The following is a 27476-nucleotide window of genomic DNA, read 5'->3' on the forward strand; positions in this document are numbered from 1 at the left end:
GGCCCTGGGCAAGCTGGCAGCAAGCCCAAGCTTCCCCATCCAGGGATTTTTTCCCTTTTTAGTGTTTTTCCCTATTGAAACAGCAACAGTGGTGATGCTGGGCCCAGAGTGGGCAGAGCCCGTGGAGCACTGCAAGCCCCCCAGCCTGGCCCAGCCCTCCTCTCCCTCGCCACCCTATTGCTCAAACAGCACTAGACATGGATACAAAAATAAAACAGCTATGTGACTTAGATATATATAATTTATATATATATATATATATATTTGTATATATATTTTTGTGTATTTATAGGTGGATGGAGAAGCAGAGAAGCTGAAGCACAATATAATGTAAAAATACTCGCTCTGCTCCCGCTGTTGAGACTCTCCCCACCTCTGACAGCTTCTCTCATGCTGCACAGAAGTTTCTGACACCTATTACTAATGAATTATTTTAAATATTTATTCTCCCCCCCTTCTAAAATAGAGAGCAAATATATATTTGTTTAATTTTATATACAATAAAATTGGTTTTGATACACCAATATCATTTCTTTAGCTAGAGATACTGGGGCTCATTTCTCAAGTCTTTTTTTTTTTTGTATGTTTTATTTTAATCTAAGTACTGGTGGGGGGGAGGGGGAGTGTGTGGAAATCTGAGGAGCTTTCAGACCCGGGAAGATGGGCACCCTCTTTTGCAGCCCTGCAAAACCTCAGAAGAACAAGAATTAAAGCCCTCCTGGGAGAGAAAGTGTCATTTTGATGGTAAATCCAAAATCTGGGCAAACTGTCCTCCATGGGGGATGCCAGCACCTCCATCCTGCATTTCCCACCCCACTGCAACAAGTATAAAAATCTTTAGCTACCTCTACAGTGCATGCTTGCCTCATCCAGCACCCCCAAGCCTGGACCAGACCCTCTGCCCCGCCTTGCTCTGCCCACCCCCTCCCCAGGTCCTTCCTCCATCCATGCACGCATCAAAAGTCAGCCAGAGCCCCAGGACTGGGGATGCTCATCCTGCTGCCATGCAATGCCGAGGAAAAGAGCTCAGCCAGCTGTGGCAAAACACCTAAAAACGGGGAAAATGGGCAAACATGGCTCCCTCTCATTCCAGTACCCAGGCAGGGGAACAGGCTCCCATCTCCAGACCCTTCCCACAACCACACTGGTCCTCCCTACTTGGGGATGTGCCAGCTGATGGGAATTAAGTGCAATGTTAAGTTTTTTTCTTTTGCTGGCACCAGTGTTGCCAAATCTGGTCGCTGCTTCCCAGCCCTCAGTTCAAGCATTCCCTGACAGACCCCTAATAGGAACAGCTGCACTTCCCACCTCTTCTTCCCACAAACAGGGGCAGAGAGGAGTCAAGATACTCAGAAACAGAAAAAAACCAACCCAATAAAATTAAGCTGAAGGCGGGAAATGGGAGTAAAGATCCTGCCTTCTGTAAGGGCTGCCAGACAGCACAGGGATAGCTCTGGGAGAGCAGTGAGAATCCAGCCTGAATCTGGCTGCCCCCATGCCTGGGGTCAGTACCAGCATCACTGGTGAGCAAATCCCTTCTCTGCCTCAGATCTTCAAAGTGCTGCTAATGAGGTTTAAAATAAAAAGACACTGTCAAGAACATCTTGTCCCTCCCAGGAGGTGCTGCTGGGGCCGGCTGGCACAGCCAGTGCTGCATTCCTCAGCTCAGGGGACAAATTTAGCTGTATCCCTCTGTCATCCCTTCTGACTCACGCTTTTCTGGGAAGAACAGATGAAAAGCAAAATGCTTTCACATGAGTAACCAGAGAGCAGCATCTAGAGGGACTAGAGGGAAGGGTTTTTGCGTGGTGCAGCTTTTTCTTTAAGCGCTGGCACCAGAGATAAGGCAATGTGACATCCCCCTGGCGTGTTGTGTCCGTGTCATGCCCCGTGTGCCTCGGACACGCCGAGCACAGGACCTGTCCCTCCTGCTCCTCCATGCCACAGCCCAGGGGTGAGTCACAGACAATGAACAAAGCTAAAAACTGGGGGTGAAATAATGAAACAGAGCAATCTGTTGTGTGCAGCAGGGCGGCAGCGCAGGTCACACCAGTACTTCTCCATCCCCGAATTCCCCTCGGGCTGCAGCTGCTCCCAGCCCCTTCCCTGCTTTGCCCATCCTCATCCCCCGCTCCAGCACAGCTCTAAACTCTCCCCTAGCAACACACATACCCCGACATGCAAATCTACTGAATTCTGCAAACCTATCTACCTTTGTCCTACGCTCCTCTATCTATTTATATCTCATATGTACAGTGGGTTTTACTCCGGTTCCTTGAGAAGATTTCCTTCCAAAAGAGCCCTGACTTCAGTCTGGGGCTGCAGCGAGCCCATGTGGTACATGTGGAAATCCCTGAAGGTCCAGCCTCATGGAAAAATACCTCCAGACAAGAGCTACAGCTGAAACCAACCCAAAACTCTGAGAACTCCCCAGTCTACGTCACTGCCTGAAGCAAGAAGAGAAACCAAAATGCCAGGCAGATTTTGTCCTAATACAGACCAGCAATGAGTCTGGAATGTGTGTCATGTCCAGATGCCACCAGACATAACTAAGCCCTGCCAGGACCGTGCCTGAGCTGCTGAGCCCAAATCCAGTGTCCTCAACACTCCTAGAGGCAGATACAGAAAGTTGTTATTGCCTTTATATTTCCTTTACATTTATTAATCCAAACTGCATCACCTCCAGCCTTCCACTGGGTGGCACTGGGCCAGCTGACAAGGTGACAAACACCAGATGAACCGCCTGGAGTCCACCAATGCCCCAAAGCAGCCACAGGTGACTGGCACAGGGCAGCAGGAATGAGAATCCTCCCAGAAAAAGCATCCCCTGCACACACAGACACCCTGGTGGCTCACAGAGTGCAAACATGCTGAGGTTCAGATTGGGAAGAGACCCTGGGACCTTCCAGCTCCCCCATCCCACAAATCCATCACTCCCTGTGCCTGTGGGTGCTGTTAGTGACAGGCACAAAAACAGCCACAAAGAGCCCTGAACACTCCCTCTCCCCCTAATTACATTAACTTGCATTTTCCTTCACATCAACACCACGGAACCAAAACACCACTGGGGCTGCATGGAAAAGTCATCTTAGAAACACGTGGATGAGAGCAAGTCCTGCTGCAAAAGCAGGCAAAGCACTTCCCTGCCCTTTTCCCCTGCCTGCTCCAGGACTCATTGGACAGCAAGGGACAGCCCCTTTTCCACAGGATCTCAGTGGCATCCTGTACCCACCTCTCCATGTTACCTCCCCCAGCTCAGGGTGCCCCAGTCCTGCAGCCCCCATGGTGGCATGAAACCAGCACTGGAGCATCTCCACCTTGGACACCTCACAGGGAGATGCACTAGCAAGGACCCCCTAAAACTGGGCTAGCACCTTTGCACTGACACCTCAGCTGAGCCCAGGGACAAAAATCCTTGTGATTCAGAGGCATTTTTTCACCGTGGGCCAGGATTTGCCAAGGGACCTAATGGAACTTTGAATTTGCAAGGTGCAAGGAGGAATTGTATGGTCACTGATACAGAAAGAGCCATCTATCTCAGACCAGCTTAGAAAATAACAGAGTTTGGTCCAGGAAGATAAAAATCCAGATATATTTTGCAGCATGAAAGGAGGAAAAAAAAAAAAAAAAAAAGAAAATGAAGAAGCAGCAGCAGCAGCAGCTGTGTTTGCAAACCACCAAAGCGACACGGAGTTCAAACGGGGGTGAAATGGGGGAAGTGTTTGGCATCGTCTGACATGGCTTCGATGTTTCCAGGTCCGCGGAAGGAGAGAGGAGCAACCCTGAAGGGCAGGGAAACCAGAGGGCTGGGAGAAGCGAGGAGGTTGCCAAAGCAAGAGGCGAGCCAGTCAGCCAAAGCACGGCCCGAGTCGATGGGAAGGTGACTCGGTCTAGCAGGGAAAGGAGTTAAGGATGGTTTTAGGGAGGAGCTGCTTCCACGAGGCGCCCGGGCGGGATTTCCCACTCCAGCAGCGTGGCAGGTACACGGCTGAAAGAGAGAGGGCTGCAGCTCCAGCCTCTAAAGGTCGAAGACCATGAAAAGCCCAGTGGCTCAAAACACCTGCAAAAGGAAAACAACTCTCAAAAGACTGACCCAGCAAGCCAGCATGCTCCGTCAACCTGCCCAGCACTCCAAGTCCTCTAGAGCTCCTTAAGATGGGATGGGGCAGAGTCCTGAGGTAGCAACCTCAAGAGCCTGAAGACAGCACCTGGCCCATCTGAACGGATGTCGTAAATCATTTGAAAAGCACTCAAATGGAAAAGCAACCCTCTGTTCGAGAGGCTGAGGCAATGAGAGCAAAAGGAAGAGCAAGTTGGCCATGGCACAGGCAGCACAGAGCCTCCACGCCTCCCCCGGCCCCGAGGGTCACCTGTCTGTCAGGAGCAGCCCAGATGGAGTGACCGGCGAGCTGGAGTTGGCCAAGCCAGGCAGAGTTTTCCCCGCTGCAGAGCGGGAGAATGGCATTAAATCAATTCAGATCCGAGCAGGTTCTAGGGAAAAACCCTAAAAACACACCCAAAGAAAAGAAATTTGCAGTCATACTGTTAGCAAGGTTGAGTTCTCACTCTGAGAGTTGAGGTTCTTACATCAGGTCACTCGTCATGTCAATAAAAAGCCCTGGTGCAGGCTGGAAAGAGAGGGGTATTTCTGCCAGACCCTCCCTTCCTTCCGAGACAAACCTGCTGATGGCTTGAGACCACCTACACGAAGTTGTTAAAGCTCAGAAATATCTGGTTATCGATTTAGAGGATTCATTGTCCAGTGGTTCAAACCTTACTTAGGGCCTGGAGATTGGAAAAGACACGGTGCTCTGCTTTTGGTGGTCACAGGTTCCCGAGCATTCTGCTGGGAGAGGAAGCACAACCTCTAAAACCAGGCAGAGCAATCGACAAGCTCCGACCTGAAAGCGTGGCATGGTCAGAGAGCCGGATCTCAACCGAGAGCTCATGTCTTTCTCCAAATATCTCAGCCCTTGGAGGTTCAACCAGCAGCAAGAGCAAAAACCAAGGCAAAGCAGAATTAAAGGCGAGATTGCAGAGAATCTCTTGGCAATTCTACCTGGGAATAAACAAAAGTTTCATATGCAAATAGAGAGCCTGGGGCTAAAAACATGCCTGCAGGCTCTCCAGCTCTCCTGACACTTTTTCTACAGCCTGAATCCACTCAAAGCAAGAATATCTACATGAAAGACTTGGTGTTTTATTCCCAGGCAGGCTGGAGGGTTTAGCACTTTACCGCAGAGGAAGAACTGTGCAAACCTGGATGCAGTGGTTGATTTTACCACTTCAAACTAAGAAAAAAAAGAAAAAGAACCAACTCTAAATATTTTAAAGGTAGGGATTGCTTGATATTAGCACTAAGCATTTACATAGCACTTGCAGTCTGTAGGCCACCAAGTGCTTGTCCAAAGTGCTCAAATATGACTTATCCCCATTTTACAGATGGGAGAACTGAGGCACAGAGAGGTCAAGTGACTTGCCCAAGGCCACGCAGTCAGAGAGTGGAGGCAGAGCAGGAAAGTGAGCCTGGCTGTTCTTGGGTTACACCTTGCCTGCTAAAAACAAACCAAATAAAAGGCCTATGCAATCCAGAAAACCACCAGCCACCAAACCTACCCTATTCTGAAGAGGAAATACATTCTGGTGAAGAGTTAGAACAGCATTACTGAGGGGAACAGGGACAAAGGGAGGGACACAACTCCAGCGCGTGTCACAGCTGACACATCTGGGCTGGAGCAGGAGGAAAAAAGGGAGAAACGGTGAAATCAGCAGCAACACATTTTAAACTGGCACGAAACGCTGGGCTTAGCTTTGCACGGAGCCATCCACGTCCATCCACAGAGCTGGGCACTTCCAGATGCTCTCCTGGGGCTCAGCACCTGCCGAAGGAGCCAAACCCCGCTCGCTCGCACGCCTGCGTCTCCGCACTCCGCAGGTATCAGGAGGGATTAAACATCACACAGTCAGAAATCACATCGCCACACGGCACTGCAGAACATTTGCCTGAGATACACGGAGCGTCGGGCAGAATTAATCAAACCCACCCCCATCAAAGCTGGCACATGCCACAGCTGGGGAAACGCCCTCAGATCGCATCAGCCCCCAACCTGCGCGCTCGCATGGCACCGAGCGCACGGCACCGAGGCTCGAGTGTGTTTGCACACAGACAAATGGTGATTTCTCACATTGATTCAAAGGATCAGGGTCTTTCTGGCTTTTCCCTTTCAGAGATAGGTAAGGAAAGATGTCACAGATGGTTTTGCTGCTGTTACCTTCACATCAAAGGAGGCTGGGAAGGGGGAGGAAGGGAGATTTCACAATTACAGCTTCCCTGGGATTATTTGGTCATGTTTTTCTCATAATCAGATTCATGGGATTACCAGTTCCCGCCTGGGTTGTTAGGTTCATGTCACTTAATTACACCCTGCGTCATTCTATTTCCTCCAGCGATTGAGGACCAGCTGCTCAATCTCACACTTTCCCCCCTAAACGCAGATGTCAAAAGCTCCATCCATGCCTTTGAAGCCTAGAGATCCTTTCCAAAACCGAGGTGCAACACCCCCCTTCCCATCCCACCCAAACTGTTTGGGGTGGGAGAGAAGTGGATTTGAGGAACACCCAGCCCAAAGCATCCCCCAGGTCCCCCCAGCTCGTCCCCGTCAAACCCCTCAGAGAGGTGACAGCGTAGGTGTGTCCCCCCCTCTTCCCCATCACCTCCATCCCCCCGTGGTGTGACACCAGCTCCCTCCACCGCTCCTGTTCAACCTCCTGGGACCAGAGCCAGGCTAGAGCAGGGTGGCGTGTCCGCTGGTGTCATCGTGGTCGACACTGTTGAGAATGGCTGTCTGGTCTTCAGGGAGCTGCCGGTGGCAGAGGTCGTCCTTCAGTGCTGAGAGCCGGGCAAAGGGGTCCTGACGAGGGTGTCTCTTCTTCTTGCGGAGGCAGACAGCTTCGTCAGGTGACAGTACCTGAGAGCTGGGAGGGTGCTGAACCTGGGAGGCAGAGCCGTCTGGGAAGGGGGGAGAGAAGGCAGATGGGACCAGAGCCAGCAGCAGGCAGAGCAGAGCACTTTGCTTGCTGAAAATGGGAGGTGACAGCAAGCCTGGCCCTGAACCCGCAGCGTGGCAAGAAGGGAGAATGCTGGGCATCAGGGAAAATGAAATTAACATTCAAAATCCAAACAAATGACTAAACATGGGAGATGCATGGAAAGGATTCGGTTTGGAGGAGCTAAGGAGGGTCAACCTGCAGGCAAGCAGCTGGGAGAAGCATCCCTTTGGGAGGCAGGGAACAAGGGCAGCATCCAGGAATGGGCTTGGAGACCCCCAAGAGATTGGCAGGGATCTGCCCAAGCTCTGCTCACAGCAGGACAGAGGGAATGCTTTTGGGCACCGTGGGGTCCTCGCACTCACTGAGTTGTTTTCTGGATTTCGAGGAGCCCTTGGATGACTTTTTGGGCTTCTTTATCCGCTGGTATTTCAGAGCTTCGAGCCTCTCAGGTGCAGCAGCGTCCCCGGGCGGAGATGGACGTTTTCTAGGAAGGAAAAGCAGACACATGCCATCAGCGGCTCCTGGCCACGCTCGGGCCCCTGGGCGTCCCCGGAGGGGGACTGGCCGATCCCAGCCAGCTCTGCCGTGGAAAAGGAAGAGGTGAGAAACCCAGGGCTGAGGGAGCAGGGCCAGCCAGGCGTGCCAGAGCGCAGGACGGAGGAAGTGAGGCGTCCCCGCTGTTCCCCTACGTCTCCTCCAGGATTTCAAGCGGCACTGCGACCCGGCCGGTGCCACCGGCCACGTCCAGCACGGGCACTCCCAGCTCACCTGCCTGCCATGCCAACACTGCTAAACAAAACAGGACGGGGCAGATCCTATGTCCGATAAGGCATTTCTGGGAAGTGGTAGGAAACCCCTTGGGATGAAGAGAGAAGAGAAAGAGATAGGCAGAAGCGGCACGGCAGCATCAAGACGGGCACCACAAGCCACCCAGGGCGGACAACACCGGCGCCACAAACAGCAGGGAGGCAGGATCCTGCTGGCCCTGCTCCCACAGCCAGAAAAACCAGGGGCCACACAACAGACAGGGACACCAAGGGCACACACCAAAAGAGCTGGGAGAGCTACCTCATTCCCAGGTCCCTGTGAAAAGCGACAACAGAAACGCAAAACCGCAGGAGCATCTGCTCCTGGAACAGCAGGAGGCTGGCAGCTGGAAATGGAAACACTGACAAGGTTTTACTGTGAGGACAAGGAGGGCATTTGCAAAGGGGTGCTTCCTGCAGGAGAACCAGCAGGTGCAAGGGATAGTTTATCAGCTGTACCCCCCGAGGAACTCTTCTACAGAAACCAGCTCAAGGTGCAGTATCCTCCCTTTTGCAAAGAGGTTTTTTGTTTTATTTTCTTCACTGTACCTGTTTTTCCCATCCAAGGCCTGGAAAGCATGACTGCTGTAGAGAGCAGAGCATTAGAGGAAAATCTTTTCCTTAGGAGAGCAGTCAGTCCAGCTCTTATCTATAACACATCACAGCATCCCCCCTTCTTGCTGATTTCTTGTCTCCTTCCCCCTCTCCATTTTCCTTCCACGACTCTCCAAGAGTCACCAACTGCTAATGCCACAGAAGGAGTCAGAAGTTTATCTGGGATAAACCCAAGCCTCTTGCAGACAAGGTGTCCAGAGAAGACGGGAAGCTGCCAAAAGCACCCTTCACTGCGATAAAGCCAACATTTTAAGCCAGGCTCCAATGAGGAAAGGAGATTTAAACCAGCCTGCTGTCACCCTTGAGAGGAGGAGATTCTTCTGCTCTCACAATGTGGTCACCAGAGGTCAGCAGCCAAACCTTGTCACAGGAGCCACACAGAGGACATTGCTGATGGCAGCTCCTGCATCCATCTGTGACCAGGGCAGGGACCAGCAAACCCCACAAGCCACAGGCAGCAGGAGGGCAGGAGGAGCCACCTCAGCTGGCTGCAAGAGGCAACATCAGCACCTTCAGATTCTTGTTTGGGCACAAAACCACTGAGGATGATGTCTCTGTCTGTCAGCAAGATGTGCCCCATCCAGCATTGCAAAAACACCATGGCTGCTGGTGGGAGCAGCACTGAAGGGCTGAGGACATGGAATGGAGCACAGACGCCACACTCCTGGGCTGTGGTACCAAAGTACACCCATCCATGGAGAGTTTGGAGCTGCTCATCTCCTCTGGGGTCCAGACAGAGCCTGGCTGGCACTGAAGACACCCTGCAGGCTTTCCCCCATGGGCCCCCATGTGTGCCAGCACTGCAGAGCACAGTGCAATAGCAGCACTTCCCATCCGACATCCCAGGCGTCTCCAGAGTGTTAAGATTTCAGCTGGAGCACACAGGCAAGGAGCTCCCAGGAGACTTTTCCCCTTGGGGAGCAGAAGGGTTTTTGGGTTTTTTTTTAAGATGAATGTGATTGCTTCTCAGTTCTGCTGGCAGCACTGGAGAGCACCCAGGGAAGTGCAGCATGAGGTGAAGAAGCAGCTGAGGCACAGCAGACACAGCAGAAACCCAAACACTGGGCACAGAAAAGCTTCTTTTAACGTTTTCCAATGCAACAGAGATGTCAAGGTGCTGAGAGCTCCTGGAGAGCCTCTGTTCCAGCTCCCAGCAGAGCATCACATCAGCCGAAGATGAAGAAGCTTGTCAGACATGCTGGGAGTCCCGCTGGCTGGATCCAAGCTTTTCCTCATCAGGAAGACGATGTTTACATTTGCAGAGCTCAAACACCTTCCCAAGTGCAATCAGCCTCTTGTGAGAGATGCTGCCAGCAGCAGCTCTACCCTCTGAGCTGAACCAACACAGCCAGTCATGCACAGGCTGGCTGAAGGCAGCACCACAGTGACCCATAGGTCACAGCATGGCATTCCCTGCAGCAATTCCTGCTTGAATGGCCAAGGACAGGCTTTTCCCACTTATAGCCACCATTCTGTGGGGTGCACAGGAGTTCCATTCCTGCAGGTTCTTGGCTATTGGTGACTTCAGCTGCTCCAGCTCCACAGAGCCCACAGAGCTCACGTGTGCAAAGCCCTGGACATCAGTGAGCTGAGTGATCCTGCCACCACCCTGCCCACCAGCACTGCCTTCTACAACCTCTTCCCACCACACAGACAACTTAGCCACTATTATTACAGCTCAGCCTGTAAAAGTCTCTTGCTCTTTCCACTCTTTTTTCTTTCTAAGAAGCTGTTGTGGCATGCTGACAAAATTAAACAGATTTACATGAGGGATTATAAGGAAATTGCCTGAAGCTCATTTCCACTAGTTCTCCATAATTGAACTCGTATCTATATACATAAAAATAAACAGTGAGTGCACTGAACCCATGTGTCACCATAAATACTGTCTGACCTCTGGCAAGGAAGAGATACAGAGGACAGAACAATGCTACTCAGCAGCCAAATTTTATCTGCTCCACCCACCCTTTATCTCTACAAAGCGCACCGATTCTTCCAAATTAATTTTCATTTTAAGCTCAGCCAAAAGCCTCTTCCTGCCCCAAGAGTTCAGATTTTGGGCAGCTGCCCATGCACGAGGGAGATCTTGAATACCAAGAGATGAGATGTTCAGGGAGGTGAATGAACTTCTTTTGGGAACTTAAGTGCAGAGCCAAGCAAAGGAGCTTTGAGAAGCCCACATGAACTCCTGGCACCAACCTTCTGCGAGGCACCACCATCAACTGGAGCAGCAGTTTTCCTCAGTCTTCAAAGGAAAACCCTTCTGCATGAGTACGTGTCTGGACTGCATGGAATGGGAGGTACTGGAGAGGCCACAAAGATAGTGAAGGACCTTCAAGAGTTGCAGGACAGGAAAAGGAAGTAGAGGAGAAGCCCAACACATATCTGAGATGCTCTTCTTCAAATGTCCTTCCATGTCCAAAGCAAAGATATAAGGGAGAAGACCCCTGAAATCATCACTGACCTCCTTCCACTCAGAAGGGAAACTCATATAAAGGAAGGGTCCAGGAGATTCAAGGATACTATATGTATATTTATATATATTTAACCTCATGGAGGTCTCAACACACCCTCCCTGTCTCCTCCTCTCCTTGAGCCAAGACATTGACATGCAGGAATAGTTTGGGCATGTTAGAGCATCTACTTGGAAAAGGTAGAGTATCCACTTGAAAGGAGCCCACTGTGTCCTTCAACCCTCCATCCTCCTCACACGAAGCTCCTACAAGTCAGAACTCCCACTCTGCTCTGAGGCAGCGCCAGCTGCTGCCTCCATCCCAGAACGCTTGGGATCCTTCAGCACAAGAGGTGCCAGAGAAACACGGCGGTGAAAGCCCCAGGCCAGGGCTGCTGCTGCTGCCACAGCACTGCCAGCAGGGAGGGAGCAAGGGGCTGGTCACAACAGGGAGCACACCAGAGAAGGAATGCCCTTCTACAGGTCTGCAGACACCACAACGCATCTACACAACAGACTTCACCACCATGCTGACGGAGAGGAGAGAAGGCGAGGGAAACGGGGCTGGGCTGGACAGGAAGAGGGGGATACAGTCATGGGGAAGGGGAGGGGAGAGAGGAAGATAAATGAAAAAACAGGAGTGAGAAAATATATAAGGAAATTAAAGAGATTGAAAAGAAAACTAAAATAATAGTAATAATAATAATTAAGAAAGGAAAGAAAAAACGCACTCAGACAAGCGGACTCACAACTTCTCCAAGCGGAAGGAGGCATGGAACACATGCAGAGGATCAGCACATGGACAGTCTTTAAAGGGGAACCTGTTTCTTTCAAGTGGGGAGCGAGGGCTGCTGCTCCTCCCGCACGCCTGGCGCCGACATCCCTTCGTCACTCAACGCTACGCCTCGGCCAAGCCCCCCAGCTCCCAGCACTGGCATGCTGCCCTGGCAAGGGGGGCCTGGGGAGGCTACCCATGGTAGGCTGCCATGCCCAGGGGCAGGGGAGCTTGGTGCCTTGTCTGTGGTTTTTGGGTTTCCCTCTGCAGGGAGACGACAGCCCCTTTTCCCTGTTCTGAGATGCGCACTGCATCCTGAGAGAAGGAGATGGGAGAACTCTTCGTGCTGCCTCAGTAACAGCATCATTTATCCCTACCCATCCATAAAAACTACCTGAGCTTCACCTAGCAAAGCCACCATGCTGCAGCACAGAGCTCACATGCTGCCTCTCCTTCTCCTCTCAGCTTTTAAAGCTGCAATAGAGAATTCTGACTGGTCTGGTATAAAACCCCTGTGCTCCACATGCACTGACAATTTTATGACCCCAAATCATCAAGAAATTAGTTGTCTGGGCTCTCTATGGGATTCCTTCCTTATTGAAGTGAGATTTATTCTTCTGGTTTCTCCTTTTTGGGGATAATAACTCTGGAGTTGCTCCTGTGACTGCAGCTCCCAGCAGCATCCTGGAGTAGGACACATGGCTGTTCCCATTCTGCTGGGCAGTGTGACCCTGCTCTTCAAAATCCATCAGCCCACAGCAGCCAGCACTGGAGCCAGGCAGGATCTGGGCCACACAAAACTCAGACACAAGCCTCCATATAAAGGAAGGGTCCAGGAGATTCAAGCCTGGACTCACCTCTGCTGTCCTAAAGCCATGTCTGCTCTTAGTGTCCCTAATGCTGCCCAAGCAGCGAAGTGTCACAGAGCAAAATCAAACAGCCACATCCTCTCTGAGGGCTTCCCCATTTCCCAAAAAGCCTAGCACAGCCCAGATCTCACCAAGGCTTGGTGCCAGCTTTGCTCCTCACAGGATGCCCTGCTCTGGGATCAGCAAAGAAAAACAGAAGGAGAAGGAAGCCAAGTGCTCAAGAGATTTGAAGGTTCAAATAGGATTGGTTTTGTCACGCCAAGGGGACGGCTCCTCCACGGAGCACGCACATCCAACACCCCCTCCTCACCAATCCTTCTCTTTCCACCCCAGGACAACCCTCCAGGTCAGCTGGAGGAATTCCCCTCTCCTGGAAACATCTCCCTAATTTCTCTAGGCATCCCACCTCTCTCTCATGAGGCTCTTTCCCAGCCCAACAAGGCTCCTCAGGCTGTTGGAGAGAATCAGCCAGGACCTTGATCCTTCCCAACCAAGGCAGCAAATCTTAACCATTTGTAAGACCTGTCCTAAGGAAGTTTGAGTATGGCCAGACAGAAGCAGGCCCATCTACAATCTCATCTCTGCTTTCATAACCCGGCTGATGGCCAAATAGGTCAGTGTTGCCAATCCTCTGGGGCACAAATTACTATTATCCCATCTGGATTTGGCAGTTTCAATGATATTCTTCTGCTTCTAAGGTCTGAAACCATCTCCAAATTATTTCATCCCAGTTCCAGAAATGCCCATGGCTATCTAGGAAACCAGCCCCACGAAGGCAGGCCAGGAGGAATTTTCTTGGAAGACTCTTTCAAGATCTGCTTAGGTATGTTTAATTACAGCTGGGTCAGAAGAAGTCCAAGATTTCTACAAGGAGAATTTTGGGGATGGAGGGATTTTCCCATGACTACACTTGTGATGGGAAGGACATCTTGGCAACCTGGGACCGTGGTTCGCTACTGCCAAGCATACAATCCATCTTGGAAGGCAGACTTTTCTGTGATTGAGGAGACTTGGGAAAAAGCAAACAGATCCAGATACTGCTGGAAACAAAGATCTCCATGCGCTGGACTGCAGCTGGAGACTGATTTTTGGAGCCCACCCTGAGCATGCTGTCTGCAGCTGGCAGCTCCAGAGGTGGCTGTTTTTCCTGGCTTCAGGGGAGTGGCTGTGGGCTCCTCCTGGTTTGGTTCATCTGGGACAACTCCACCTCAACACACACCTTCCTAACACCACATAACCCTCGTGCACACTGCCAGGGCCAAAAGTGCCACCATGGTGTGTCACCATCCCCCAAGAAAGGAAGGGTGGCCCAGGGGGACGGCAGCTCAGCTCATCCCAAACCCCAGCCCCAAAGGCAGGGGAGCAGCGTGTGCTGCTGGGAGGGGAAACCCAAAAGCCACAGAGACTGTGCGTCCAGAGGTGTTTCCTAGTGTTTTCACATTCCTTATTCCCCTTTAAAGGAAGAGATGGTATTGGAAAAGCCCCTTCCGTGTCCCCTGTCATGCCCCACTCCCGGCCACCCTCCACAGCACCCACACCATCCTTTCGGACATGGATCACCCTTACCTATTGAGCTGAGGAGAAGCTTGTCTCGACAACACTGCCCAGATAGCTGAGATTAATCAAAAACAAAGCAGTTATCAACACCCGCAAGGAGCCGAGCTCCGCAACACATCAGCACGTCAACAACTCCAAAGGAAAAAGGAGGGAAAGAAACCAAACTGAAATACAAATGAAACAAGGCTGGAGAAGAAAGGGGGAAAGAAACAGAAGAGAAAGGAAAAGAAGAAACAAAAACGATAATCAACAAAGCGAATGGATACACTGCATAAAAGCACGGACAACAGTGCTTGCTCTAACACGGCTCAGTCCTGGAGCTGGCTCTCCTTGGCACGCCCTGCTAGAGACGTGGACCTGTGACTGCATCCCTGACTGCATCGCTCCGTAGCTGGGTTTTCCAGAGGCACACAGAAGTCATTTCAGGCTCGTCCAGCTGCTCTCCCTCCCCATCCTGTCTCCCCTGAGCCCTCCTTCCATCCGTTCAGTGCCGGAGGGATCTGCTAAGGCCATAGCGCTTCCAGGTACCAGAGGGCGGGGGTGAAATGCAGAGGGCACTGCGGGGTGGAACGCTGCCTCCCCCCTCCCCAGAACACAGCCTCTCCTCCAAACGCCTCCGACCGCGCCGGCTCCGCAGGGCTGTGAGCCCCGGCCCCTGATCCTCTCCACCATGAGCCGGAGGAGGGGGTTCGACCCCGCCAGACAAGAAGCCAGAATGAAGCGAGACAAAAGGATGGGACGAAAGCACGGCTACGGGGTCTAAGGTGCTGTGAAAGACGGAAGGAAAGAGGAGAAATAGAGAGAAAGAGAGAGAGACGCTTTTGCCTGGAGCAACCCTGGTACCTGGAAAACCAGCCGCTACTGTCTAGTGAAGCCACATCCCTCTTTAGGGCAGGATCTGAGCGTGCCGGCAGCCTCCCGATCTCCGCTGGGCTTAGTTTATTTTTATTTTTCCTCCTCTCCTGACATGCTGCTGGTGTGGCTAAGTCCTTGATCTCTCCCTGCCCGTGTCCTGGGGCTGCAGCATCCCTTTTGCAGGTGGGGCGGTGACCGTGATAGCTGTTTCTGTCATGCATTAAAGCTCTCTAGACTCCGCGGGAAGGAAGAGGAGGAAGACAGAGGCGCGGCGGCGGTGGCCCTAACGTTCGAAGAAAGCCAAGAGCCAGCAGCTAGAAGAGGAAACAACCTCCAGTGACACCAGGACACTTACCTAAGCAAGCCAGGTCTTTGCACACCTGGTAGACGGCCCGTAGCCCGAGTCACAGCGCTCCCAGATTCCCAAGGGAGCGGGAAGGTCGCCTGCCTAAAACCCAGCACTCTCGGGCGGTGGCCATGCAACCCGTGCCCATGGCACCAGCCTCTGCCTAGCAAAGCCCACGGGACGCCGTCTCCAAAAGGGATGCTGCAGCGTGCCCAGAGAGACCCTATTAGTTGGGATGGTGATGGCAGGGAGGGAGTCAGAGGGAGTGGGTAAGGCAGGGTGGGGGAAGCCAGGAAGGGGCCGGGGGCAGTCACCACGGGGCTCACGCACTTACCCTGTGGCGGCTACTGTGGTGGTGGATGTCGGCTCCGGTTGGAGAATCTCCTCGCCAGCCCTCCTTGGAGAAGGGATGTCTCCAAAAACATCCATGGTGTCCACAGGCAGGGAGGAGCCCTGGGAGTTGGAGAAGCCAGTGCCCACGGGGGTAAAGGCGGTGGTCGGTCGGAAGCTGGGGCTGTCCCCGCGGCTGCTGGGCGCCGGAGATCCCGTGGAGGACGGCGTGGATTTGCGGGAGAAGCTGACGGCCGCAGGCGGCTGCAGCGTGATCTCCGACACCTCTGCCTGCTGGATGAGCCCTGGGCGGGGCCGGGCGCGAGCGGTCAGCTCTGGGGAGCTGTTGCGGGAGCTCAGGGGACTTTGGGTCAGAGGAGAAAGCCTCGAAGGTTGTAGCACCACCTGATGTAAACTGGGCTCAGCCCTCCTGACCTGCCGAGGGCTGGGCCGAGGTCGGGGTTGGGGCTCGTACCACCTGGTGTCCAGGCTGAATGTGCTTGTGCCGCTGGGGCCGACGGGCTCGGACGGATCGTGGTAAGGCAACACGGGTATGCCCATACCTTGGCTGGTATGTCTTAGCTGCCCTTGACATCCCATGGGTTGCATAGGTTTGTCCTGCCACTTGGTGGTAGCGGGCACGGAAGATTGACCCCTGCCCGGTGACTTGCCGGTCCAGCTCTTTGGTGCCTCCAGGGGCAGGATGCCAGAGTAAGATACAGGGACCACCTGGAGGGAGGAGGGGGGTGGCCCCCGAGGAAGGCAGCCCGTGGGCTGGGAGCCCTCGGCCGCCTCGCAGGGCTGGAGCTGGTGGGGGAACGGCGCGGGGGCCAGCTCCAGGCTGCCGAAGGGGAACTCGGCCCTGCCCCAGGGCTCAGGGGACCGGCCCCCCGTGGGGGTCTGGGCCAGGGGCAGCGTGCTGTTGGAGGCGTTCTCCCCGTTCTCCTCGGGGATGGTGGGGTGTCCGAAGGGCCCCTCGGGGGGCAGCGGTGGGGAGGACATGACTGAGCTCAGCGGGCTGACTTCTGGCATGTAGAAGGGCGGTGGGTCCACCTCCCCGGGGCTGCTGCTGCTGAGGTAACCGTAGAACTGGTGGTGGAAAGCCCGGGGGGCCGGCGGGCGGGCCTGGCCGGTGGCCTGCAGGCTGCCGGGACCCTCCAGCGCCCGGTGGAACCGGGGGCTGTATGCTGGTGGCTGAAGGTAGGATTCCTGGCTGGAGGAGAGAGGGGTGAGCTGGGCTTTCAGGGCGGTCACGGAGGTGGGGACGACGGGGTCGTCGTTCTCCTCGTCTGACTGCCTGAACTCGGGGTACATGTCTGTCTCCTCCACGAAGGGGAAGCCCTCAATGCGCCGTGTCTTCAGGGAGGGCTCCATCTCGGCCGGGTCCATGACGAAGCGGCCATCTGGCCCGCGGCTGATGAGCTCGATAGGAGTGGTGGCCTCAGCTTCGGCCTCCGCCTTGGAGACGCTGTACTTCTTGCTGCTGATGGCTCGTTTGGTCTTCTTGTAAAGGGAGAGCTCCTTCTCCTTGGTGGGGCTCAGCATCCGCTTGGCCTGCGGGCCCTGGTCGTCAGAGGACTCCGAGGGGGGACGGAGCGTGCGGATGCTCTCGGGACTCACCTTGCCGGAAGACAACCTGGACCAAGGGGAGAAAAACCGAGAGAGGGGACGGTCACCCGGAGTGGAAAGGAGGCCTTCTCGCCCAGAAGAACAATTCTGGATCTGGAAAACAAAGTGCTCAGAAGTTCCTGAAGAAAGTTCCTCAGAAGAGGAACCTCTGGAAGAAATTGGCAGGGGCTAACCAGGATGGCAGAGTCTTGCCAGCAGCGGTGCACAACATCCCTGCTCCTTGGGAGGGCAGCTCTGAACACTTAGGGCAAAAAGTTCACACCAACACCTCGCAACAAGCTCCACCAACACCTCACAACAAGCTCCACCAATACCTTGTAACAAGCTCCACAACCCCACAGAGAAAAAAGATACATCCAGAGGTCGTTTCCAACTCCTTCTGAGGTTTCTTATGTCCACCTGAGCTATCCATGCCCAAGAAAGGCCCTGAGAAGAGGGACATCAAGCAAATGTTCCCTCTCACAGAACTCAGCATCTCACTTGGAGATGTTGACAGTTCATTTCACACCAACTCCTTCTCCCATGCTCAACACTCAGACTTTAGGCTGAGCGCCACAAAAGGCAGAGAGCACCAGGGGAGTTCCCTCATCCCTATCCAGAAAGCCTTGGACAAACAGGATTGAGAGGCAAAAGACAGCAGATCCAACAGAGACAGTGGAGGTTATTTCAGTGAGGCGAATGAACTGAAAACAAGATTCAGATCCACCAGCACCAGGATATTTTGCAACAGTCCAGGAGCCAAAGAAAGAGGTGTCCACTTCCCAGACTCTTGCATTCCCACCGGGAAGATGCTCCTGCTGATTTACATCTACACATGCTTTTGATGAGCTCTGCAAGGAGCTGTGGCTTCTACAGCACCACGATCCACCACCTTTGGGAACAGGCTTCAGCAGGGCACTCTTCAGGAGAAAAGATGAATTTCCCAGGAAAAAAAGAGCCAACAGAGAATGACACAAAAATGACACCGAGCTGGCAGGAAGGACTCCATATGCAGCAGGCTAGTCCTTGTCCTAAGGAGCCCCTTCCAACTGATGTGGAATTGAGTTCCATCAGCCAATCCAGCTTTGGAAAATGTTCACAGATCCAGCGGGGTCATCTCTTAGCTCATTTTGCTGCATTTGTCCCTGCTGCTTTCTGCTCCAAAGCCCATTTGTCTCTTGTGAACTGCTTTGTTCCCAAAAGTTCAGGGAACACCCAAAAACAACTCATCAGGAGCAACCAAATAAGGATAAGGTATTTCCATTTGAACTTTGCAATGACTGTAGGAGGGAGGCACCTTGAAGGCCCCACAGCCTGGTGCAGCAGCTAAGACAGATACTTACGGGGACTCCAAACTCTTCCTGCAGTGGGTTATCGAGAGAGGAGGGTCTGGAAGAGAATAAAAAGGGGAAAGAAGAGAAAACGCTGAGGAGGCGCAACACAACAGAGACAAGACAGACTCAACATGAAGACAACAAAAGACACTCAACAAGAGGCCAAGGTTTCATTACTCCAGTGCTTTAATGGTTGCCGACAACAAACAGCTCCCGTCGCAGGGTCCTGCCCGTCCTGCTGCCACAGCCCCGCAAGGCTGGAGGAGACGGAGCCGCTCCCCTGCCCTCTCCAGCTCACCAGCCACCCTTTTCCCTGCCAGCCCCTCCTGCATTGAGGCTGCAGTCCCAGCTTTCGGGAAGCAGAACAGCAGGGTCTCCTTTGGGATCTTCTCTAGCCCAGCACTGCCCGCTCCGGGCTGGGAGCAGCTGGAGAGCTCAGCTCCGGAGGGATTGGGAGAAGGTGAGTAGTGCTCCACATCTGCATCCCAGGGGACAGCCCAGCCCTAAACCCCCGTCTCTAGGAGTGATCACCACGTGGGAGAGCTCACTCGGAATTCCCAGGCTAGTTTCTCTGGCGCCTCTTCACCCACCCTGCCTGTCCCGCTCCCGACCGCGGGCGCTTTCAGGCTCAGCCGAGGGAAGAAGTCAGGGCTTCACCTGAGGACGCGCACGGACGAAGAGACAGACAGGGAAGAAGGTTACGACCACAACACAAGCAGGGGGGAGAAACGAGGAGAACACAGGAAGGAGGGAGGAAGCACACGGGGAATGGACTCACCTTTCTTGCGCTTGAGCTTGCGTTTGCGTTGCTTGTTGACGAAGCAGGCGGCGAGTGTGCTGAAGAGGATGGCAGCAGCCAGGAAGCAGATGGTGGCAACGATGCCAGCCAGCACCGGGCGGGCTAGGCCCTCATCCGTCAGGTCAGGCTGAGGGAAAACGTCTGGGGAAAAACACAACTCAGTGTTACACCTGCTGCCCTCCCCAGAGAGCTGCCACAGTGCAGGCAGGGATAGTCTCCAGGAATGATAATGTCTGTAAAGACCCTGCTTCTGAGCCAGCCCACCCAGGGAGAGCAATCAGCACTGCTTCAGGGCCAAGGGATTTGGTGATCTCACACCAGATCAGAGAGTCATAAGATAGTTTGGGTTGGAAAAGGCTGTCTAAGGCCATCTAGTCCAACTCCCCTGCAATAGCAGGGACATCTTCAACTAGACCAAATTGCCCAAAGCAACCTGATAAACCTTTCTGTGTTAGCTGGTGGACACCCAGGGAAGAATCCACCACACAAAACAAATACATATTTATGTCTAAACACACACAACTGCAGCAAACCTGCAGTTACCTCCTGAATAACCCGCTGCAGCACAAGGTATTTCAACCTCTTTGTCAGTGTTTCATTTCAGTGTTCCAATGAAAACTGGGCTCCAAACCCTTATGACACCCCTTTGCTAAGCCCCAGCAGACCTCAGGTGTGGGCACGTGCAGATGGGCACCCTGCACACCTCGGCGCTCTGCTGTGTGCCATATCCAGGATCAGAGCATTCCCCCACGGAGCCCGGGCTTTCAGCCTGGCAGAGCATCTGCGTGGGGCCGGGCAGCTGCCAAACCCCATCAGAAAAGCTGGGTGTGAGGAGCAAGGGCAGCGAGCAGGGAGGCTGCAGCGAGCAGGGAGGCTGCAGGAGCCGGGAGGCTGCAGAGAGCAGGGAGGCTGCAGGAGCAGGGAGGCTGCAGGGAGGCTGCAGTGAGCAGGGAGGCTTCAGCGAGCAGGGAGGCTGCAGCGAGCTCTCCGCACCACGTCGGCACCACTTGGGGGCAGAGAGAGACCGCTGCATCGCAGCACGGCCAAGCCACTATTCCACCAGAGCCAGAAAACCTGGGCTCACGGCATTCCCATCCCTCACTGCTGCCCTTACCTTCCCCAGAGCCATCCCAGCCCTCCTCTGGAGCCCCTCTGCTCCAAAGCGTTTATTGTCCGAGCTGCATGAGCAGAGAATAAGCTCCAGCTGCAGCACGCTGCAGTCTCCTGCTTGCAAATCTCTTTTCCCTGGGGACTCTGCACTACAGTGCTACGTTTCCCTCTCTCCACCTTTCATTCCTGCTCAGAGCTTTGTTCCCCAGGCTCGCTGCAGAGCTGGGGTGTGCTGGGCTCTGCGCTATTCCAGGGATTTGTCCTCACCTGCTCCCATCGGGGTCAGAGCCATGTTCAGCACACCCATGGCAGCCCTGCATGCCTTCAGCCCAGCTCACAGCCCCACAGCCGAGGGGAGAAGAGGAGCCACCCCTCCTCACCTGTACTGGACACGCCAGCGACATTGCTGGGTTCGCTGATGAGATCCTGCATGACCGCCAGCACACGGAACTCGTACCAGGTGTCCTGGAACACCAAACACACCCATCAGCCTCCAGCCTCGTCTTACCAGACCCTCCAACATCTCCAGGAGAAATAAAACCCACTAACACCACCTTTTTAATGTTAGCAAGTCAGGCTTTTATCCTTGCCCAGGGGGCGTGTGGCCAGTAAAATCCTGGTCTCCACCCAGACATAGATACAAAACTTCTTCATCTATTTCTGCGTTTTCATCAGACAAAAATTATTGCTCATTGGTTCTGAATTACACAATTCTCTTTCATTAATTAGTATTCTATCCTCTATTGGTTATTGATTTCTCGCTTCTTATGTTAATTAGTGCATATTTTTAGTATCTTTTCCCTCCTGTAGGGACTTTCTAATGTATACTGAGACTTTATTAGTCTCTTTAGCTTCCAGTTTCTGCAAAATGTCCTTGTGATCCATAAATCCTACATTCCAACCCCAACAATACATGCTTCTCTCCCAGGCTTTGTTCATTGAAGCCTATTAGAGTGACTTCATCAAAACATGAAGTTTCAGTCATTTTCTCAAGCTGTGCTCCTACAAAAGTAGCTTATAACAACTTTGTCAAATGCTGGCTAAGAGTAATGGAAGAGTAAGACACTATTTATAATTTATATGTATATTGGTTATGATTACTTAACACCATTAACTAAAATTATTAAAATGTGCTATCTTTTCCAGCTCCTTGATGAAGCACAGGGATCGAGCCACTCCAAAACTTCCCTGGAGCTGCAGAGAATGGTGCAATATTATAACAGAACTGTGAAGGCTGGAAAAGATCATTGAGTGAGGGCAGCCCCTGCTCACCTGGGACAAGTCCTTGGCAAAGAACTCGCTCTCAGAGCCTGGGATGCCATCGTCCAGGATCTCCCACTTCTCTGCCACGCGGAATTCCATGATGTAGCGGTCGATGGGGAAGCTGTGGTTGGCAGGAGGGAGCCACGACAGGAGGACGCCTTGCTGTGTCCGGTTGGCTGTTAGGCACCTCGGTGGGGTAACCAACACCAGAGGCTCTGGAGTTGTTACAGGGAATGCTGGGGACAGAGCAGAAGGGATAGGGACACCTCTGAGATGGGGCAGGGCAAGCACAGGAGATCCTCTTCCACATGTGCCCCCAGCAGCAGCAGCACCGCTGTGGCTGTTCCCACATTCCAGGAGTTTAGGGCACGTCTTGGGAGTCTGCTCTCTTATCACAGAAATAGAAAAGTGGATTTTCAAAATGTACTGGACTAATGAGGCCATGACTCCAGGACTTCCTGCTTCCTCCCACCTCCACCTGAGAGCCCAAAGGCTCTGAGCTGTAACAAGTGGTCTCGTGCTCTATTAATAACTCCTGATCCCAGCTGAACTTAAGGAAGATCTGAAAGGTGACTGCCACAGTACAGCTCTCCCATGCTGTCTCTCAGAAGAGCCTTCCACAGCCTAATGCATCCAGCAAAGCCAGCAAGCTTCATCCAGGACCCTCCACAAACTATCACCTACATGGCTGGAAACTATTTTGGATTGCATCTCCATCCCCAGCAAGACAAAGGGCCCCTTCTCCCCACAGTCCAGATCCCTCCCCAGCCCTCCCCTTGCTCCCACGGAGGATCTACCTAGAGTGTTCACAGTGACCACCTCACTGAAGGAGCTGGTGCCCAGCTTGTTTTGAGCCAAGACACTGAACTGATAAGCAGTCTCTGGTTCCAAGGTATCCACCAGTAGCCAACTGGAACCAGCTGGCACAGGGAGAGACAGCCAGTCATGGGGTCCAAACTGGGCTCTCTTCATCCTGCCGAGATAAAAGGGAGCATCCTCAGGGAAGTTGTCTTTGACAGGGAGGACAAAGAGGCAGCATTAACTTCTTATGCAAAAATGAAGCTTTCCCGAGCGATGGTTTGTTTGACAGCAGTGATGTGGATGGACGTGGGGCAGCCCCTTTCCACCCACGAGCTGGCACAGGACACTGTCCCCTCGTGTCCCAGCAGCTCTCAGGGGCTCTGCCACCAGCTCTCCCCTCAGCCCTGAGCTGGGTCAGGGATAACAGCAGTGCTGCTGACATGATCTCCACCAGATTCCCATGGACAAAAGTGGGAGTTGGAGCATTTTGGTGAGAGCTGCAAAGGGAACGGCTGACGCAGGAGGCAGGCCCTGTTCCCATTTTTACCTCAACATCTCCTGAGCCAGAGCCAAGTTCTCCCTCAACTGTAGCCCTGTACATATCATCCCACGAGAGACATTTAACTAAATCCCCATCTCTGCCACATTTGCACAAGTTGAGGGCTGCCAGCACAGCCTGGGGCATCACTCAGGGTTTGGCAGAGCAGCAGAGACACTGGCAGGGAATGCAGGACAGAACTTTTCTGCTGGGGTCTAACCACAAACCCAGGGTGAAAAACGCTCCCAGAGCCATCCCAGTGCCACCCAGGAGCATGCAGCCACCTACACAAGCCACTAATCCCACCAGGATCCCACATCCCAAAGCAGCACCACTGCACTACTCAATACAGAAAGTATAGGCTCTCATCTCAGAAAGATGCTTTAGGGAGTCTGAGCCCTCAGCTGCAGTTTAGGTGGTGTCCACAGAGATTTAGGAAAGACTGGTGCAGATGGTCTGTCCTGCACAGGTAAGGGGGCACATTTGCAGCCACCAGCACACAGCCAGGTGAATCCGCCCAACAGGAAAGGATGGAGCAAAGAGAAACAACGCTGCTGCCCAGGGAGAAGGAGGTGAGGCAAAGAAGCAGCAGCAAGCCATGGAAATGAGCAGATTGGTGGAGAGCCATGCACATGCCCTCTGCCTCTGCCAAACCCAGGGAGAGCCTCTGGATCACTGCAGCTCCAGCTGGGACTGCAGATCCCAGGACCCCCCATCACCGTGGTGGAGGCAGGAGGGCAGCAGGGCAGCCCCTCTCCTGGGCAGGTTTCCCTGCAGTGTTTAATCCCACTACCCTCACATCCTTACTTCCCAGCACTCCTGCAGGCAGGGATACACGAGAGAGGGGCTGAGGGTGGGGAAAGCAGAGGGCAAATGCAGCACCAGGCTGACAGGAGACCCCCCTTGCTGAGGGAGGACTGGAGTGCTGTGGTAGTCTCAGCCACCCCGGGAAGCAGGGTTTGCATTTCCAGCGTCAACAAGGGCTGCCATGGGAGGAGAGCATGAATGCAGAGAAAATGGAGCCATGTTTTGCTTGAGCATTCCACAGCCACAGCAGGGAGGAAAGCACACGGATGGCACTGCATGAGGCAGCTGTGTCCCAGATCCTGCTCCCAGGGAACAGCACATCCCGCAGGGATCACCCCCCAGGGTCACTGCCTCCCTATCCAAAGTCCCCACAGCTCTCTGTGAATTCCTTAATGCAGGCTTGGTGCAAACACCCTTCCCTGCTGGCTGCTCCCTCCCTGTGGAGCCTGGAAGAGCCACGAGGAGGCAGGAATCCGAGAGCAGGTTGCAGAGCAAAAGCAGCAGCAGCTGCTGATGCAGCCACATCTCCAGAGCAGAGCTCCTTCCCAAGGACATTTTCATCAAAGCAAGGTCTGTGCTGCTCAGCTTGCTCCCTCATTTTCCCCCCTCTGTTCAATCTATTCCTTCTTTCCATCTCCAGACAGACAGTCCAGCCCCGGGCTGGAGCAGAGCAGAAATCATTACAGGCAGCGTTTCCCTCTCTCCTCTCTATCAGCAGCCTCCATCAGGGCAAATTAAGGCAAGGAAAGAATGAGAGAGCAAGAGGAAAGGCTAAAGAATGCCAGCCCAAGCCTGCAAAGCTAAGGCATCACCCCCTCCCCATTTCCAAGGATGATTCTTCAGAAAAAGATGACAGCAGCAGAGCCCAAAGTAAACCCCAGCCTTGCTGCAGCTACATTTCCATTTCTCCCTGCCCTGCCCCAGGGGAAAGGCATGGGGCTGAGCCTGCCCCTGCTACAGGAGGGAGGGATGTACCCTGGCTTTGAATGCTGAGGAGCACAGGAGCTATGGGAGCAAAGCCCCAGTGCCAGGATCTCACAGTGGCTGATCACAATCTCAGCTGGGATTTAACCACCTCCAGGGAGCCACAGAGCAAGAAGATAACATTTCTGCTTAGTCACAGCTCTTCCAGGACACACTCTCTAAAGGTTGCATTTTACACCCTCTCCCTGCCTGTTAAGCCTCATAAACAGTTTATCTTGAAATTAGATGCCAGAGGCACAGCTACATGAAGGCAAAGCATCTCCTGTGTACCACAAGCAGAGTGAAACCTGCTGGGGCAGACGGAGGCTGCACAGAAGGGAGAGGAAATATGGGAACTACACGATCCCACCCCCACCACCACCCATGTCTCCCAGGAATCCCGAGGGAGCTCACCCAGCCTGTAAGGCCTAGGGGCACAGAGCCGGGCACGCCACCCTGCCCACCCTCCTCCCCCTAGCTGCTCGAAGCTCGGGTTGGCTAGGAAGGAAAAGAAGCAGAGAGCAAAGCATGCCAGGATGACTCACAGAGGGCCGTACCAAACTGAGAAAGTCTGCTCGTATCCACCGTCGTAGCCGGGCTCCCAGGACACGTTGGCTGAAGTCATAGCAGCCACCACGTGCACGCTGGTTGGGGCGTGAGGGCTTGTCCCTGCAGAGAGAGGGGACAGCTCAGAGGGGAGCAGCAGCAGGACTGGAAGGGGTCTTCTCCCAAGCCATGGTCGGAGGGGACTCCTCTTGCACCAAGCCAATGGCCAATTTCTGCTGGAAATGGCAGCAGGACAGGTGGCCAAAATATCAGCACAGGGAAAGGCAACTCCACTAGGAAAGAGCATTTAAAGGAGGCATTGCTCTTAAAGTCATAGACTGCTTTGGGTTGGAAGGAACTTGAGGAGACATCTACTCAAACCCTCCTGACATGGCAAGGACACCTCCCACTAGACCAGGTTGTCCAACGTGACCCTGAACACCTCCAAAGATGGGGCAGCCACAGTTTCTGTGCCAGGGCCTCACCACACTCAAAGGGAGGAATTTCTCCCCAAAATCTCATCTAAACCTTGTCTCTCAGTTTAAAGCCACTTTGGGGAGCACCCCCATCTCCTGCCTTGCCCGGGGGGCTGTGCCCCAGCCCCGTCCCCCCCCCGCCCGTACCTACGACAGTCAGGTGTGTGCTGGCAGTAATGCTCGCGACGATGTTGGTGGCGACGCACTCCCACTCGCCGTGGTCGTCCTTGCCGAGGGAGCGGATCTGCAGGGTGCCACCAGGCAGCGTGTTGTGCTTGCTCCTGCTGGGCTTCCCTACCTTGGGCAAGGAGTGGGGTGGGGAGCAGGGCAAAGAGAGAAGAGACAGGACTCAGCAGCGGGCGGTAGGGCAGGGCAAGGTGGCAGCGGGGTCACTAAGCTACCTGCGAGGCCCAGGGGACACCGCCGGCCACCGGCAGGGGATCCGGGCTCTCCGCTCGTGGCAAGGCAGACGGTTCCCCCGTTTCCGAGAGGACCTGGGGGGCAACGCGAGAGGCAAGGGTCAGGAGGCTGCTGCTCAGCGCTCACACGCCAGCGGGAAACCCCACGGCACTGGCACGGACACCGAGCCCCGCACCAGGGCTCAACCGCCGGCATCCAAAGCTGAAACTGCTGCGGGAAGGGGCTCCAGCCATCCCAGCAAACCCCCTCCCGGGATGGGGAAGGCACGGGCTGCCCCAGGAGATGCCCAAACTGCCTCTCGGCCTCAGTCAGCAGCAGGTGAGAGGCAGGACCATTCACATCAGAGGTCTGGGCTGCAAGGGCCCCATGGGAGTGGGAGGATGGCGTGCATGGAAGTGCCTGGAATCTCTCAAGCCAAGCAGAAAGATGGATCTTGTAGCAACTCATCTATGCCCATCAGCCAAAGTTGTGTAAATCCCACGTTGTCCTGAGTCCTCTTCAGCTGTTCTTCATGTGGGTCTGCTGATCAACACCAGGACCCACAGGCTGAGGCAAAGAAGGAAAAGAGGAGCCCACGGACATGTGGGGTTACCAGTGCAAGCAGGAGTCCTTCAAGAAACTGGTCAGCACTGGTGGGCTGATGGGGAGGGAGGGAGGGAGTTGGCTCTTGCCACTGGCTAACTGAGCCCAGCCCAAGCCAGCCCTGACTGGAGCTGGAGGAAATAAGCCCAGAGTGACAAAATGAGGAGGACCACCACAAGGCATAACTGGGATTTGAAAGAAACCTGCTGAGACTGGTGAGGGCATAAAAAGAAAAATAAGATGGAGAAAAAGACTAAACAGCCAACAAGCATTAGGAAGGTTACTTGCAATGTGTGCAAGTCATGCTCCTCCTCATGCTGCTAAAAGGGACCCAGAGATCCAGCAGCTCAAGACACAAGAATTGCGGATGGTCCCACTGGGTGACAGAGGGACCCAGCTCACTCTCAAGAGCTCTAAGAAGGGCATGGAAGGCTTGGAGGGAAGTTCCTGACAGCATGACAAAGAGCTCGAGAGGTCTCCTGTGCAGTGGCTTTCCTATGGGAGCAGTAAAGGTGGGAAGCAAGGAGAAGGCTGCAGGAGGACTGGAAAGCCCTCACTGCTCCCAGGCTGTGCC

At 53.8% G+C, this 27476-nt stretch overlaps 1 protein-coding gene across 1 annotated transcript in view; it reads right to left on the reverse strand.

The window, feature by feature from the left end:
* Nucleotides 1–374: 374 nt before the first annotated feature.
* Nucleotides 375–27476, reverse strand: part of IGSF9B (immunoglobulin superfamily member 9B) — a 46098-nt gene continuing 18996 nt past the window's right edge. Inside the window, exons 11-20 of the mRNA XM_056509829.1 lie at nucleotides 26048–26198; nucleotides 25436–25547; nucleotides 22567–22742; nucleotides 21779–22005; nucleotides 20887–20971; nucleotides 19376–19537; nucleotides 18607–18652; nucleotides 15660–17291; nucleotides 7413–7534; nucleotides 375–7009 (exon numbers count right to left, since the gene is read on the reverse strand). Coding sequence (XP_056365804.1) covers nucleotides 6786–7009; nucleotides 7413–7534; nucleotides 15660–17291; nucleotides 18607–18652; nucleotides 19376–19537; nucleotides 20887–20971; nucleotides 21779–22005; nucleotides 22567–22742; nucleotides 25436–25547; nucleotides 26048–26198 — 2937 coding nt within the window. The 3' untranslated portion in view covers nucleotides 375–6785. The remainder of the gene's footprint in view (nucleotides 7010–7412; nucleotides 7535–15659; nucleotides 17292–18606; nucleotides 18653–19375; nucleotides 19538–20886; nucleotides 20972–21778; nucleotides 22006–22566; nucleotides 22743–25435; nucleotides 25548–26047; nucleotides 26199–27476) is intronic.

Source organism: Oenanthe melanoleuca, chromosome 24 (assembly GCF_029582105.1).
Source record: "Oenanthe melanoleuca isolate GR-GAL-2019-014 chromosome 24, OMel1.0, whole genome shotgun sequence".
Lineage (NCBI taxonomy): Eukaryota > Metazoa > Chordata > Aves > Passeriformes > Muscicapidae > Oenanthe > Oenanthe melanoleuca.